Below are 17,355 nucleotides of genomic sequence, written 5' to 3'. Positions count from 1 at the left end.
ATTACAGTAGACTGACTTTTTCAGGGGAAAAGTGAAACCACACAGCCATCCAGTGATGCCAATTTAGCCACTTTGTTGCTAGATTTAGCAAGTTACTACCCTAGCAACTTTTTTTTCAAACAGCACCTAGCAACAAATTTAGCTACTTTTACAAATGTATTTGGAAATTTTAGCAACTTTTGAAAAGTGACTAACGCTAAAATGCACATATTTCCCCTCTTAATGACACGTGCCTGGCTGCAAAAGTGCATTGTGGGTGACGTCAGCAGCAGGCGCTCAACTCGTGCATAGGCAGCAGCAATTTCAGCAAATTGCAAATCATTGTTGGCTGACTGCAGCAGCAGTAGTACGGTTTCGACGAGTCAAACCCAATGAATATAGTTGGTCATGAATGTTTGATCTTGAACAGAACTTACAACATCCATCAACATGTCTCAATCAAAATTGTACAGAAAGGAGTGGGTGTCTGTACCTGAACAAATGTCATATCATATTTGATGGCCAGACAATTTGATTAATTCTACGTAATGACGCAGTTTTACGTTATCACGCAATGACATCACAACGTAATTTAGCAACAAATCAACCTGCCTCTAGCAACTTACCCTGAAAATGAGTTGGCAACACTGCAGCCTTCCCACTTATAGTTCAGAGAGAAACCACTCAAGACAGCATGAATGCATTTGTCTTACATACATCAAAATCTAGGCTAAGCAAATCATTTTGAATAAATGTGAACTTTGATCACAAGCAGATCAATGACAATTATTATTTTACTAGGCAAGTCAGTTAAGAACAAATTCTTATTTTCATTGATGGCCTAGGAACAGTGAGTTAACTGCCTGTTCATGGGCAGAACAACAGATTGTGTAACTTGTCAGCTCGGGGATTTGAACATACAACCTTTCAGTTACTAGTCCAATGCTCTAACCACTAGGCTACCCTGCCGCCCCAATGTGTGCCTGTGGGCAATACGAGCTATGAGCTGTAACTTTCCCTGGAGATCGATTACAGAAGATTTGACAAGAATCCTTCCTACATTTCAATTGGTGGCTAACATTAAAATGCGACAATGAAGCTAGCCTTCACTACATGCACAACACTAAAGAAATTGCATACAGACATTAGATACAATCAATGAGGCCCTAACAGGCCCAATGTAGCAGATTAAATGCATTTACACATGCAGATATCACTTTATTTTTATGACGTAATATCTGTAGTGCTAATGTGCCATACATTTGTTTACAATATACTGTATTTTATGATGTTATAACCTGGACTCATGGGGTAGATGTAACAGTAGACGTAAATCTGTCTACCTCCATTTAGTTTGATATTTTATATTTAGTATGGTGTATTAATTTGTGGATGTCCATCATCCTTTTCCTATGATACTGTATATTACGAATTGCAATCCGTACAATATGTTGTAAATACGCCCACCCATCCACCTCGACTAACTACCCTCACTTTGTTTTTGCCTTAAGTAAACTTCTGTATTATAACCATACCATACAGTACTAATTTCAGTGTCCCGGATTTACATTTACTTTGTTACATCTAGTTTATGAGACCAGGCTGGACAATAGCCTAAAACAGGACTATTGGATGTAAGGCATTGGAAATGACTTTTTCACCTTCTTTCTTCAAATATTTGGTGATTATATTTAGGCTGTATTACTTTTTTTTAACCCCCTTCATAAGATGTATGCTGCTAAAATGACAGAAGGGAGCTTGCATGTGGAATCCTGCAAGGCCCCTCTGTTTTACAGACAAGCTGAACCGGCTACAGCTGAAGTCAATCTGTCCATCCTACTTCTGCATGGCATCCGTTTAACATCTGAGAATTGGCTCAATATAGGTACACTGGAGACATTGGCCAAAGCTGGCTGTTGTGCTGTGGCCATCGACCTACCAGGTGAGCTTCGGTTGTGAGAATAGTAGTAAATTAGTAGTTGAGGAGTTGATTGAGCAACAAAAACATAATTCATGACTCAATGAATCACTGACCTGTAACTCCATCTGCCTCTTCCTCTCCCCTCCCCCCGCCCCCAGGTTTTGGTCAGTCTAAGTCATCAGTGGCCCCATCCGCTGTAGGAGAACTGGCCCCTGGTGGGTTCCTGAAGCAGGTGTGTGTGGCCATGGGGATGGGGCCAGTCGTGGTAGTCAGTCCCTCTGTCAGTGGCATGTACTCCCTGCCCTTCCTCTTCCAGCACGATGCTCTGGTCCGGGCATACATCGCTGTGGCTCCCATCTGCACTGAGAAATTCACAGTAGAGCAGTACATCAGCATACAGGTGCGTGTAGGTGTGTACTGAGCGATTATAGCTCTCTCCTCTCTCTTTTCTCTTCTCTGGTTGGTCAGTGATTGTTGCAAACACTGGCTTTGCTCCTATGCAACATGTCCTGTGTTTGGGTGCTCTGTGTGACTGCCTGGAAATTGGAAATGGTCTTTTAAAGCCGTATTGTCTACAACCTGCGATCAGATTGAAACCCGGCCTTTGTATGTGAGATTGGGTAACAGTTTATTTGAACTAGCCACCTCTACTTTCATTCCAGACTCCGTCTCTGATTGTCAATGGAGACCAGGATGCTTAGCTAAAGGAGGTTTCTCTGACCAACCTGAGGAAGCTAGCCAATCACAAGGTGTTGGTGATGAAAGGAGCAGGACATCCATGCTATCTGTATGACCCAGCCACGTGGCACACGGCTCTCACTGACTTTCTCAGTACGTTGTGTTGTTGTTCAGTGTCATTGGGATATCTGTCCATGGATGCAACACTATACGTTGAATACCTACTAACATTTCTTTATATATAAAATCAACTATGTATGTTGTTGGTAACTTGTGGAATAGACATTGGATTCAGGATTAGACCCAACCTTTGTATAATATTTGTCAAAAGCTAATAGGGAGGATTTGTTAGTGTGATGTTTTGGAGACCTGTAAAAAGGTTACTGATGATAATAGTGTGTTAGTGTGATGTTTTGGAGACCTGTAAAAAGGTTACTGATGATAATAGTGTATGTGAACTGTGTGTATGTAGCCTATACAGCAGGGGTCTCCAACCCTGTTCCTGTAGAGCTACCGTCCTGTAAGTTTTCACTCCCATCCCCAGTTGCAACTAACCTGGTTCAGTTTATCAACCAGCAGATTATTAGAATCAGGTGTGCCCTGCTATAAAGTAGGTATATACTGGAGTCCTGGCATTTCAGAGATGTAAAAACAAACACCAGACATTTAAATGAAGTGAAAAATATGAACATTATTTAATAACTGATTCTCTGTAATAAACCATTTGAAAATATTTTACAAGGAGTCACAGACACAATATTTTACAAATTTTACCCTCTTTTTTTTTGCTTTATCAGTACAAAAGAATGGAGCGACATGGACCAATGCCCAGCGAGAGGGAGCTAAATCTTCCGCGCACACACATACACACTCAAGACACCCACAGAAAATAAATAAAAATAAAAACAGTTTAGATCTCAAACTTATCTTTACTTTATTCCATTTTTTTTACTTCACTTAGAATTTGACTGAATTTATTAATTTTTTGTTACTGTTTTTTTTAAACACATTTGTCAAACATGGTCACATAGCACCAGACTACAGACTACAGAATCACATACACACGTGTCTTTCCCACAGAGACGCACAGACACCGCAAGGGTAGGCAGGGGCAGGGCCACGTGGAGACTCTCCCTTTAGGGCTGGCTGTAAACCAGACCCGGTCCTCTCACCCCACGTGGAGACCCTCCCTTTAGGGCTGGCTGTAAACCAGACCCGGTCCTCTCACCCCACGTGGAGACCCTCCCTTTAGGGCTGGCTGTAAACCAGACCCGGTCCTCTCACCCCACGTGGAGACCCTCCCTTTAGGGCTGGCTGTAAACCAGACCCGGTCCTCTCACCCCACGTGGAGACCCTCCCTTTAGGGCTGGCTGTAAACCAGACCCGGTCCTCTCACCCCATGTGGAGACCCTCCTTTTAGGGCTGGCTGTAAACCAGACCCGGTCCTCTCACCCCAAACGTGCCCTTTTTCCCCTTCTTTTTTTTTTTGAGCAAAAAGTACATTTTTCAAACCACAGAAAACCGACCTGTGTCCCTCAGCACACAGACACACAGACACACAGACATACAAATCATGATTCTTTTACCTTTTGATTGACACGGTCCCATGCTGTTCTATGGAGACCCACACCCTGAGCCAGCCTCTGACATCCCACACAGGGAATAGACATCCCTGGCTTACTTCAGTCTAGAGCTGAACATCCCCCAGCTGTGCATGTATAGGTATAACTGTTAGTGTTACATGTGTGTGCTTTGTGCATGTGGGTGCATAAGTGTGTAACTGCATGTCTGAATGTGTAAATGTGTTAGTGCTTGTGTCTGCTGCTGAGCCAGAGAAAGTCACAAGGGGTACATTTCCACAGCGAATGTAACCTTCATTGACGGAGGGACAACAGAGGGACAAACAAATGCTGTGATATAATAAAACAATAAAATGCAACAGGACTATTTATACGAGGAATTTCAAAAATGGTGGACCCTAACATTGAAAGGAGACAATTGCAAACGTCAGATTCTGAGTTTCTATTTGGTCCAGTCTTTCAGTGAGATAGGGATCCTAGGTGGGGCAGCGGTCTAAGGCACTGCATTCCAGTGCTAGAGGCATCACTACAGACCTGGGTTCGATCCTGGGCTGTATCACAATCGGCACAATTGGCCCAGCATCGTCAGGGTTTGGCTGGGGTAGGCTCTCATTGTAAATAAGAATTTGTTCATAACTGACTTGCCTATTTAAAATAAAAAATCTAAATATGCTGTTACGAAACATTTGGTCTTGCCAAAAATGGTATTGTTCACTGTACATTATGTGTGTATTTATGGTTACAGTAAAGGAGGTTTGGGGGTTTAGGTGTTACGTTAACAGTGAGGTGGGGTGGAGGGATTTCAGAGTCAATACAGATTCAGAGTCAATGTAAACTATGAAAGTCCTCCACTCCAAGCAGCAATGTGTACAAGAAACTCACACCATTTTATATCGACGGATGGACACATCAAAACCTAAACCTCTTTAAATCCAGAGTGCAACATTCTGGATTCGGAAAGTCTGTGGAGAAAGTGAATATTTGGGAGGCTCACTGTGTGTGTGTGTGTGTACGCGCGCACGCGCGTGAGTGTGTGTGTAAGAGGGAGAACACTGAAACACTAAGGCATTTAGAGAGGCTTAGTCACTATGTATCCTTTGAAACAGAAACACACAGACATATTAAACATTATTTTTGAACACCTCTGTGAATACAGGGGTCACATACAGTATGCAGCTCTCTCATGACAGTATATTGAGCAAACCGGTGAGAAAAAATTGATTGGATTCTTTTTTTGTAAAATATTTTTTCCCCCTCCATAACAACATCTGATATAACATTTCTTCCATTGGAATTGGAACAACAAACAGCTACGCTACCAAAACTGTCATTCCCCATCCTCTCAACCCAGTTTTAAAGACATTCGCTCTGAGGGTTAAAACAAACATACACCCATACACAAACACAAACGCACATACGGTTCAGACAGAAACGCAATGATAGCGGGCAGGTGACCCTATAAAGGTAGATCTATGACCAGTTAAGTCGATTTATACTGATAGTTTAGCTCTATAGATGGCTCTGTAAAGGTACTGTACAGCGACTCTATCTGGTAGCAATCAGGTAGCCCTGGATTGGTACAGCAGCCAGGAGCCACAGCCAATCGAAAGTCAACATTGAGCTACAATAACGTCTAGTCAATATGGTGTCTCTATAAAGCTACCATAGATATATAGCCAACAGACTTGCTCTATAAAGATCCTGTAGCTCCACAGCCATAAGGGTGCCTCTTCTATGAAGGTACTGTACAGTAGCTCAAGAGACAATGCTTTCCAAAACAAAGTGCATCAAGGCACTATGACAACAAAACATGGAGTCTAATGACATTTCACTTCAAATGGATCAGAATGACTTGTAACAGAAAACCCAGACTGCAGCTCAGTTGTCACCGTACAGTAAGTTGTAGTGGCCTCGGCTGCATTCCTTTATGTGGGGAATGTTCAACCCCAATCCCCCAATAGCAAATGGTCTGAAGTTACACAGTGTCTGTCAAAGGTAATACAAGCAAAGTTCTGCCAAAACCTACCTGCAACTAAAACAAGATACTTTTGGGCCAGTCTGAATAGATATTAGTATATCTGCTCTGCTGTGGTGACAACAGATATTAAACACATACAAATATAGTCCTAGGAACATTAGTTGGACCTGGTGGAGTGGATGTATGAGGATTGGCAGAGGGGTTAGCTTTCACTGGGTTAGGAGTAGAGGTCAGTCAGAATGACCACTGATCAGAAAGGATCCCACTGAGCACAATTGCTAATCCAATGTCTATGACACGTTGGTTCAATGTCATTTTGTCGAAATGATGTGGAAACAACGATTCAATTAGTCTGTGGAGAGTGGGAAAGTACACACCACATACAGCAATGAAGCCCAAACGCTCAGACTTTTCAGAGGCTTAATACTAATTCATAATACATTGGTGTAGCCTAGTATTTGAATTATTTTTGCAAGGGAAAAGTTATAATTTGCTTTGTCCGATTTGGAAACATAATTACCAATTCATTAACTAACATCAGTCATCTATGATGATGGACACATAATTACCAATTCATTAACTAACATCAGTCAACTATGATAATCAAATGTGTCACGGATTCCCCCGGTACTGCTGCTCATTCCGTGCACCAGTTCCGGAGGTCTACCTCACCGGCTTCTAGGTGCCACTGAACGGTCTCATTATGCACACCTGATTCCCATTCTCCTGATTAGTAGTTGTATATATGTGCCCTCTGTTCACCATTGTGTGGTCGGTTATTGTTCCCATGTCCGTTGGTCTTGTGAGTACCTGTGCTTTGTTGTTTCGGTTCCCATGCTGCTGGTATTGTGTACTCATTATTGTGGCTCTCGTCCCGTGCATTGTTGCGCACTTGTTATTACGGGTTTCGTCCTGTGTATTGTATTGCGGGTCTCGTCCTGTGTATTGTTGCGCACTTGTTATTACGGGTTTCGTCCTGTGTATTGTATTGCGGGTTTTGTCCTGTGTATTGTTGCGCACTTGTTATTACGGGTTTCGTCCTGTGTATTGTATTGCGGGTCTCGTCCTGTGTATTGTTGCGCACTTGTTATTACGGGTTTCGTCCTGTGTATTGTTGTGCACTTGTTATTATGGGTTTCGTCCTGTGTATTGTATTGCGGGTCTCGTCCTGTGTATTGTTGTGCACTTGTTATTACGGGTTTCGTCCTGTGTATTGTATTGCGGGTTTCGTCCTGTGTATTGTTGTGCACTTGTTATTATGGGTTTCGTCCTGTGTATTGTATTGCGGGTTTTGTCCTGTGTATTGTTGTGCACTTGTTATTACGGGTTTTGTCCTGTGTATTGTATTGCGGGTCTCGTCCTGTGTATTGTTGTGCACTTGTTATTAAGGGTTTCGTCCTGTGTATTGTATTGCGGGTTTCGTCCTGTGTATTGTTGTGCACTTGTTATTAAGGGTTTCGTCCTGTGTATTGTATTGCGGGTTTTGTCCTGTGTATTGTTGTGCACTTGTTATTACGGGTTTCGTCCTGTGTATTGTATTACGGGTTTCGTCCTGTGTATTGTATTGCGGGTCTCGTCCTGTGTATTGTATTGCGGGTCTCGTCCCGTGTATTTATTAGAGGTTTAACCTTGCTCTTTTGTTTGGGTTTACATCCCTGTGTTTTTGTATACGTGTTTGTTTTGGGATTTATCCCCGTGTCTTTCATGGCATGTTGTATTTTTGGGTGGAGTATTAAAACCCCCTATTATGTATTCCTGCGCCTGTCTCCATTTTATACAACGTGACTACTATTTCATAGTATATTTCCATGTTACCATGATTATAAATATAATACTGTGCTTCCAGGGGCAGAAACAGTTCTAACTTCAAGTGGAGAACAGTAGAGGTGTACAAGAAGAATTGGAATTCAGCCAACTCAGATATTCCTAACACTATTTCTCTAGTTTTCCTTTCTGGGTTTCACTTTTTCCTCTCACTTGGTTATAAAAACAAGACCACATCAAAGTCTCTCATTTTGGCAAAAGTAGATATAGTGCATAAATAAATTAATGTAACAACTTTCATTGCAAATGATACCCTAACATGTGCTTTGAATACTCAACACTTCAACAGTTTATAATTGTATGTTTTTGTATACTTGAAAGTTCTTTTTTTCCTTCATTTTCTGAATGATCCATACAGTAGCCCCCTATGAGAGACACATGACAGAGCGATGAAACTGATCAGGTCAGAGATGAGTGAGTGAGATGGAGGCCATGTCTCTTCATCCCATCTGACTAACAGAGGCACAAACAGACAACCTAAACTCTGCTGTGTCCATGACGGTTGGAGCTCTGTGACATGGCATCCAACTCGTCTTTTCACTTGTCACTCGTCTTGTTGATGCGGGTGGGGATGGGGTCTTTTTTCTTTTCTGACATAGCCTCTGATAATTGTGGTGGTTGGAACACCAACCTTTTGAATCTCTTCCCATGGATAAAGGTACGCAACTCGCTGAGAACATAAAGGTCCTGCAACTGTCACTAAGCAACAACAATTGAAGCTAGCTGGGTACAGTAGCGCGGTACTCAAGGCTTCCAAGTTGCAGTGACAGGAAGTCCCAGTATAACCTATGACTAGAGCAGGGGCGGAGCATAGAGGGGAGAGGGTGGGAGCTTTAGGATGGACAAAGAGCTGGGGAGAGCAGACTGGAGGAAAATTAAAGTAAAAGGGGCAGAATATGAGGGCTGGCGATTGGATAGAGGAGGAAGAGCTGAATCATGAGCAGGGTCTGGAGTGAGGGGTGGAAGGAGTGGCCCCGCCCACAGTCTGATGTGTTCTCCTGGAGAGTAAAGGAGACATTTTTAGTCATACAGTAGAATTTTTGAAAATAAAAAATAAATATTCTTAGTGTGTGTCTTCTTAGTGAAAATAGAATCTATGCGCATCAGCATATTTACAGTATATGTTTATTGTAGGGTCTGCTGAGTTGTACAGTCAGTTGTAAGTCTTACAGAAAGATTGTAGTCGTAGCACACAGCGGGCCCTTTTCGATACCTCGCTGCACTCATGTCCTCACATGATGGGTTATCCTCCTTGACTGGAAGAGGCGTGGTTAAGGAATGACTCACACTACCTTTATAGTCACTCTCCAAGTCTCCATGTGTTTACACACACCCGCCCCTATAGCTTCCTCTCCCACAGGTTTATGCCATAGAAAAATGTAACTTAATGATAAACACTTAATACAGATGCTTTAGTTAGAATAGTCATCAAGGGGTGAACTGGACTGAACCCAAATTTAAATGGTTTGACATTAGCACCAGTCAGTTGAATGTGAAAAGCCACTCCTATAAACAAGTCGATAAAGAGATAAACAAACAAGCGGAGAAGGCTCCCAACAGCAGATGTGTATGTGTTGGCAAGGATACACTCTGTCTCCGCCTGGGACAGTTTCTCCACCTCACAGGTGTTGCAGGGCATCTTCTCTGCCACCACAAACAGCAGGTTGGTGTTGTTTAACCTCTTGGCATGGATCAGCCTACACACAAAGAGAGACTGAGTCAACAAACTCTTCTTACAAGTGTCAGATCTTAATTTGACCTATAGTGTCAAAGAAAAATTATTCTGCAGCAACAGGATTTGTATGTTTAGTCTATGATGTTGCTTGATTGGTGATTAGGCTATTAGCTGGCCAAAAGTAGGCTACATGAAAAGTGTAATACTGTTTAAATATCTTTGTGTTAGTGTGGGTTTTCAGTGAATTTATGCAAATCATGAAAGATGCAGGAAAATTCGTAGCAACAAAAGAGTGAGCAAATTAAGATCCTACAATTGTATATGACAGACTTGTTCACTGTTGGATCAGCTCCATGAGAACGTTTTACTGGGCTCATTTAACTTAATGAGGTTACTATTTCAGTACTTCTGATGGAATTTCATAAACTTTTAGATTAATTGAGGCAGCGTTTACCAAACTCGTGACCTCAAGGAGTGCACATTTTGGTTTCGCCCTAACACTACACAGCTGATTCAAATGATCAAAGCTTGATGATTAGTTGATTATTTGAATCAGCTGTGTGGTGCTAGAGACAAAACCAAAACGTAATCACCTTGCAGTCCCAGAGTTTAGGAAATGCTGCAGGACTATTACTCAACTGCATTTTCCATGAACTGCAGTGCATTCGGAAACTATTCAGACCCCTTGATTTTTCCCACGTTTTGTTACGTTACAGTCTTATTCATTGATCTACACACAATACCCCATAATGACAAAGCAAAAAACATTTTTTTAATGTTTGCTTTATTAAAAATGTAAAATGCATTTACAAAAGTATTCAGATCTTTTGCTTTGAGACTCAAAATTGACCTCTGGTGCATCCTGTTTCCATTGATCATCCTTAAGATGGTTAAACAACTTGATTGGAGTCCACCTGTGGTAAATTCAATTGATTGGATATGATTTGGAAAGGCACTAACCTGTCTATATAAGGTCCCACAGTTGACATTGCATGTCCGAGCAAAAACCAGGCCATGAGGTCGAAGTAATTGTCCATAGAGCTCAGACAGGATTATGTCGAGGCACAGATCTGGGAAGGGTACCAAACATTTTTGCAGCATTGAAGGTCCTCAAGATCACTGTGGCCTCCATCATTCTTAAGTGGAAGAAGTACGGAACCACCAAGACTCTTCCTAGAGCTGGCCGCCCGGCCAAACTCAGCAATTGGGGGAGAAGGGCTTTGCTCAGGGAGAACCCAATGGAACCCAAGAGTCACTGACTGAGCTCCAGACTTCCTCTGTGGAGATGGGAGAACCTTCCAGAAGGACAACCATCTCTGCAGCACTCCACGAATCAGGCCTTCATGGTAGAGTGGACAGACAGAAGCCACTCCTCAGTAAAAGGCACATGACAGCCCACTTGGAGTTTGCCAAAAGGCACCAAAAGGACTCTGACTATGAGAAACAAGATTCTCTGGTCTGATGAAACCAAGATTGAACTCTTTAGCCTGAATGCCAAACGTCATGTGCGAGAGAAATGACAAGATGATGTTATAATACTGTTATTGCATCAAATGGTTGTTTTATGCAACATAATAAGCGGTTGTGAGAATACTCATCTGTGTGTGTTCTACTGAGGATGGGCCTCTGGGAGATTTAGCACTGACAGAAGATGTACGGTGTCTTTGGGTGATAAACCTAAAGAGACCGCATTCCATAGGATTGTAAGGTTCTTTTCTTTTCTTTGTCAACCTCGTGTTCTTTTTCTTTGTGTTCTTGAACATAGCGCTGTTTCTTTGTGTTCTAGAACGAAGCCCTGTCTTTCATTTCTGTTCATTGATTTCACCTGTGTTCGTTTCTCACCTGGTCTCATCAAATTGTTAAAATTATGTCTGAGTATAACAGAACTGATATGGCAGGCGAAACCCAGAGGACAAAAACAAAACAAAAATCGGCCTACCTCTATTTTCAATGGCTATCACTTTAATTATAAGGCTAAGTCCTCCCAGATTGCAGTTCCTAGGGCTTCCCCTAGATGTCAGTCTTTAGAAAGAGTTCCAGGCTGGTTTTTGGAAAAATGAGCCAGATATTGTAGTTTTTCTAGGTGGCTCCCATTTTGGCTGTAGTGTTTCCAAGCGTGCGGAAGAGAGTTCTTTAGTATTTTTCTCCGGTAAAGACAATAATGATTCTCTGTCTTAAATTTGATAATTTATTTGCATATTAGGGTACCTAAGGTTTGATTATAAACATTGTTTGGAAAAGTTTTAGTTGCATTTGGGATTAATTTTGTATGCATTTTGATGGAGAGAAACTGGGTGGATTGTTGACTGAAGCGCGCCAGCTAAATTGAGTTATGGATATAAAGAAGGACATTATTGAACAACAGCACCATTTGTGGTGTAACTGGGACCTTTTGGAGTGCCAACAGAAGAAGATCAAAGGTAAGGCATTTTTTATATCGCTATTTCTGACTTTCGTGTCGCACCTGCCTGGTTGAAATATGTTTTTCATGTATGTGGGGGTGCTGTCCTCAGATAATCGCATGGTTTGCTTTCGCCGTAAAGCCTTTTTGAAGTCTGACACCGCGGCTGGATTAACAAAAAGTTAAGCTTTATTTTGATGTAATACACTTGTGATTTTATGAAAGTTAAAAATGTATATAATAATGTAGTTTGAATTTCGCGCTTTGCAATTTCACCGGATGTTGGCCAGGTGGGATGCTACCGTTCCACCTGCCCATAAGAAGTTAACCTGCTCCCTTATTAATAAGTGAATAAAGATTTAGTTTAAGTATAACTCTGACTTGTGTGATGAGTTTGTCTCTCCTCATTTGATAGTAAAAAATATTAACCACCACACACACCTGGAGGAAACCTGGCACCATCCCTACGGTAAAACAAAGGGGTGGAAGCATCATGCTGTGAGGATGTTTTCAGCAGCAGGTACTGGGAGACTAGTCAGGATCGAGGAAAATATGAATGGAGCAAAGTACAGAGCAGGTTTGATGAAAACCTGCTCCAGAGCGCTCAGGACATAAGACTGGGGCGAAGGTTCAGTTTCCAACAGGACAATGACCCTAAGCCAACAGCCAAGACAACTTTTTTATTTTGTATTTTATTTCAACTTTATTTAAAACCAGGTAGGCCAGTTGAGAACAAGTTCTAATTTACAACTGCGACCTGGCCAAGATAAAGCAAAAGAGTGCGAAACACAAAACAACACAGAGTTGCACGTGGAATGAACAAACGTACAGTCAATAACACAATTTTTTTTTTTATATACAGTGTGTGCAAATGAGGTAAGATCAGGGAGGTAAGGCAATATATAGGCCGTAGTGGCAAAGTAATTACAATTTAGCAAATAAACACTGGAGTGAAAGATGAATGTGCATGTAGAGATACTGGGTTGCAAAGGAGCAACAAAAAAAACAATATGGGGATGAGGTAGTTGGATGGGCTATGTACAGGTGGTGATCTGTAAGCTGCTCTGACAGCTGATGCTTAAAGTTATTGAGGGAGATATGAGTTGTTTGTTCCAGTCATTGGCAGCAGAGAACTGGAAGGAAAGGCAGCCATTAGGAATAGGCTTTGGGGATGACCAGTGAAATATATCTGCTGGAGCGTGTGCTACGGTGTGGGTGCTGCTATGGTGACCAGTGAGCTGGGATAAGGTGGGGTTTTACCTAGCAAAGACTTAAAGATGACCTGGAGCCATTGGGTTTGGCGACGAATATGAAGTGAGAACCAGCCAACGAGAGCATACATGTCACATTGGTGGGTAGTATATGGGGCTTTGGTGACAAAACGGATGGCACTGTGATAGACTGCATCCAAATGACATCGGCGAAGTCAAGGATCGGCAGGATATTCAGTTTTACGAGGTTATGTTCGGCAGCGTGAGTGAAGGATGCTTGGTTGCGAAATAGGAAGCCGATTCCAGATTTAATTTTGGATTGGAGATGCTTAATGTAAGTCTGGAAGGAAAGTTTACAGTCTTACTAGACACCTAGATATTTGTAATTGCCCACATAGTCTAAGTCAGAACCGTCCGGAGTAGTAATGCTGGACGGGCGGGCAGGTGCGGGCAGCGATCGGTTGAAGAGCATGAATTTAGTTTAACTTGCAATTAAGAGCAGTTGGAGGCTACGGAAGTAGAGTTGTATGGCATTGAAGCTCGTCTGGAGGTTAGTTAACACAGTGTCCAAAGAAGGGCCAGAAGTATACAGAATGGTGTTGTCTGCGTAGAGGTGGATCCGAGAATCACCAGCAGCAAGAGCGACATCATTGATATATACAGAGAAAAGAGTCAGCCCGAGAATTGAACCCTGTGGTACCCCCATAGAGACTGCCAGAGGTCTGTACAACAGGCCCTCCGATTTGACACACTGAACTCTGTCTGAGAAGTAGTTGGTGAACCAGGCGAGGCAGTCATTTGAGAAACCAAGGCTGTTGAGTCTGCCGATAAGAATGTAGTGATTGACAGAGTTGAAAGCCTCGGCCAGGTTGATGAATACTGCTGCAGTATTGTCTTTTATTGATGTTGGTTATGATATCGTTTAGGATCTTGAGCGTGGCTGAGGTACAACCATGACCAGCTCAGAAACCAGATTGCATAGTGGAGAAGGTACGGTGGGATTCGAAATGGTCGGTGATCTGTTTGTTAATTTGGCTTTCGAAGACCTTAGAAAGGCAGGGTAGGATAGATATAGAGTGTCTCCCATTTGAAGAGGGGGATGACCGCGGCAGCTTTCCAATCTTTGGGTATCTCAGATGATACAAAAGAGAAGTTGAACAGGCTAGTAATAGGGGTTGCAACAATTGCGGCGGATAATTTTAGAAAGAGAGGGTCCAGATTGTCTAGCCCAGCTGATTTGTAGGGGTTCAGATTTTGCAACTCTTTTAGAATATCATCTATCTCGATTTGGGTGAAGCAGAAATGGGGGAAGTTTGGGCAAGTTGCTGTAGGGGGTGCAGGGCTGTTGACCGGGGTAGGGGTAGCCAGGTGGAAAGCATGGCCAGCCGTAGAAAAATGCTTATTGAAATACTCAATTATCGTGGATTTATCGGTGGTGACAGTGTTTCCTAGCCTCAGTGCAGTGGGCAGCTGGGAGGAGGTGCTCTTATTCTCCATGGACTTTACAGTATCCCAGAACTTTTGGCGTTTGTGCTACAGGATGCACATTTCTGGTTGAAAAAGCTAGCCTTTGCTTTCCTAACTGCCTGTGTATATTGGTCCCTAACTTCCCTGAAAAGTTGAAAATCGTGGGGGATATTCGATGCTAATGCAGTACCCCACAGGATGTTTTTGTGCTGGTCAACAGCAGTCAGATCTGGAGTGAACTAAGGGCTATATCTGTTCCTGGTTCAACATTTTTTGAATGGTGCATGCTTATTTAAGATGGTGAGGAAAGCACTTTTAAAGAATAATCAGGCATCTTCTACTGACGGAATGAGATCAACATCCTTCCAGGATAACCGGGCCAGGTCGATTAGAAAGGCGTGCTTGCTGAAGTGTTTTAGGTGAGCGTTTGATAGTGATAAAGGGGTGGTCGTTTGACCGCGGACCCATGACGGACGCAGGCAATGTGACAGTGATCGCTGAGATCCTGGATGAAGACAGCAGAGGTGTATTTTGAGGGCAGGTTGGTTAGGATGATATCTCTGAGGGTGCCCGTGTTTACAGATTTGGGGTTGTACCTGGTAGGTTCATTGATAATTTGTGTGAGATTGAGGGCATCTAGTTTAGATTGTAGGACGGCCGGGATGTTAAGCATGTCCTCGTTTAGGTCACCTAACAGTACGAGCTCTGACGATAGATGGGGGGCAATCAATTCACATATGCAGGAATGAACATCTCTGGAGAGACCGGAAAATAGCTGTGCAGCGACGCTCCCCATCCAACCGGACAGAGTGAGAGGATCTGCAGAGAGAATGGGAGAAACTCCCCAAATACAGGTGTGCCGAGCTTGTAACTTCATACCAAGAAGACTTGAGGTTGTATTCGCTGCCAAAGGTGCTTCAACAGAGTACTGAGTCTGAATACTTATGTAAATGTGATATTTCATTTTTTTTATTTTTTTAAATAAATTTGCAAACATTTATAAAATCCTGTTTTTGCTTTATCATTATGGGGTATTGTGTGTAGATTGACGAGGAAAAAAAGCAATTTAATCAATTTTAGAATAATGCTGTTATGTAACAAAATGTGTAAAAGGTCAATGGGTCTGAGTACTTTCTGCACTGTATGTTGGTGTATGTTTGTATGAGTTGTACGTGGAGAGTAAAAGCTACCTGGAACAGTTGCCACAGTCTTGCAGGATGTCATAGGAGCTGTTGATGTTAGTGAAGTAGAACTGAGTCTGTATCGTCACACAGCTGGTCTCTCTGGAGTCCATCCCCTCTGCCTCTACCTCATCTACAGCACACAGACATAGACAAATACATATTGATGTGGACACAGATAATCAGTCTAGTGTTGCAATCACTGTCCTTCATAAAAAAACATATATATAGAACAGTGATATAACATTACTCTGCAGAAACCACAATATCTCGACTTTTTACTCACCTGTGACAAACCAACTGTGGTAGGCTATTCCATAGAGCAGCTGCTGAAATAGGGACCTGGGTGGAAAGGGAGATTGTTTAAAGGATGTTGGTAGTGCAAATATGTGGCTCTGTTTAAGTAGTGTGTGTTTCAGGCAACAGTATTCTTGTATTCTCTGGTCTTACCAGGCAGCTGCTGATGACCACCAGGCCAGGTTCACAAAGTCTGCAATTGTGGGCTGATGGGACAGAGAAAGAAGGGGACACATAAACACAAGGACATTGCCTGTTCTCCATTTTAAATTAGCTAGCTATCAAGCATTCATTCATTCATTCATTATTACAGAAGGGTGATAGTCGTGTCTTATTTTGTATTTTTTTGTATTTTACCCCCCTTTTCTCCCCAACTTTGTTCTTGTCTCTGAAATTTTACCCCAACAGGCTCAGGGGGCAAAGGTCGAGTTATGCATCCTGCCAAACCAAGCTTCTTAACACCCGCCCGCTTAACCCGGAAGCCAGCTGCACCAATGTGTCGGAGGAAACACTGTCCCTAACCTGGACGACGCTGGGCCAATTGTGCGCCGCCCTAGGGGACTCCCGATTAAGGCTGGATGTGATACAGCCTGGGATCAAACCTGGGTCTGTAGTGACGTCACTAGCACTGTGATGCAGTGCCTTAGACCGCTGCGCCACTTGGGAGGCCCGATAGCCGTGTCTTTTATTGTTGAATATGTGAAGTCCTTACCACAAAGACTCCTCTTGGTGCAGCCCCGGTGTTGCTGCTTGGCACGGGGTCACACACAGACTGGTAGTCAAAGGACTGCTTCCGGTTGTAAAAGGAGTTGTTGTAGAGAGCATGCATCAGGTAGGGGTCCACCTCACTGAAGAACATGCCAATCTGTGGAAGAGAGGAAACAGAATTATGCAACATGCCCCTAAGTCAAGGATAAACTGGGTTCAATAAAGCTTTGTAGTAACTGTCAGGACATGTCACCTTGTTCCAGTGATCCTTCTGATTGGACATGATCAGGAAACCACCGTCATCCACCAGGTAACAAAGAAGGTCCTGTATGGACAAGCGCAGATGGACAACCATGACGACATGAGACCCCAACTGTTAGTCTGTTTAACTGTCAACAATGTCTTAGTGATAGTAGCATTGTTCACAGTGGTGTAGGGATGCCTGGAGAAGTGAG

General features: G+C 42.7%; 1 protein-coding gene and 1 pseudogene across 6 annotated transcripts in view; one reads left to right on the top strand and one right to left on the bottom strand.

Moving 5' to 3' along the window:
* Nucleotides 1-1,707: 1,707 nt before the first annotated feature.
* LOC124004196 lies at nt 1,708-3,998 on the top strand (annotated as a pseudogene).
* A 3,695-nt stretch (nt 3,999-7,693) lies between these two features.
* The window catches only part of LOC124002966 (voltage-dependent calcium channel subunit alpha-2/delta-2-like), a 359,322-nt gene continuing 349,660 nt past the window's right edge, over nt 7,694-17,355 (bottom strand). For all 6 annotated transcript variants that reach the window (XM_046310832.1, XM_046310833.1, XM_046310834.1 and 3 more), the window contains 8 exons: nt 17,154-17,225; nt 16,905-17,057; nt 16,346-16,398; nt 16,182-16,237; nt 15,905-16,028; nt 9,548-9,657; nt 9,131-9,216; nt 7,694-8,958 (listed from right to left, as the gene is read on the bottom strand). In XM_046310832.1, coding sequence (XP_046166788.1) covers nt 8,836-8,958; nt 9,131-9,216; nt 9,548-9,657; nt 15,905-16,028; nt 16,182-16,237; nt 16,346-16,398; nt 16,905-17,057; nt 17,154-17,225 — 777 coding nt within the window. In that variant the 3' untranslated portion in view covers nt 7,694-8,835. The remainder of the gene's footprint in view (nt 8,959-9,130; nt 9,217-9,547; nt 9,658-15,904; nt 16,029-16,181; nt 16,238-16,345; nt 16,399-16,904; nt 17,058-17,153; nt 17,226-17,355) is intronic.

The sequence above is a fragment of the Oncorhynchus gorbuscha genome, linkage group LG18 (genome assembly GCF_021184085.1).
Source record: "Oncorhynchus gorbuscha isolate QuinsamMale2020 ecotype Even-year linkage group LG18, OgorEven_v1.0, whole genome shotgun sequence".
NCBI lineage: Eukaryota > Metazoa > Chordata > Actinopteri > Salmoniformes > Salmonidae > Oncorhynchus > Oncorhynchus gorbuscha.
This window is presented reverse-complemented; position numbering and strand designations above follow the sequence as displayed.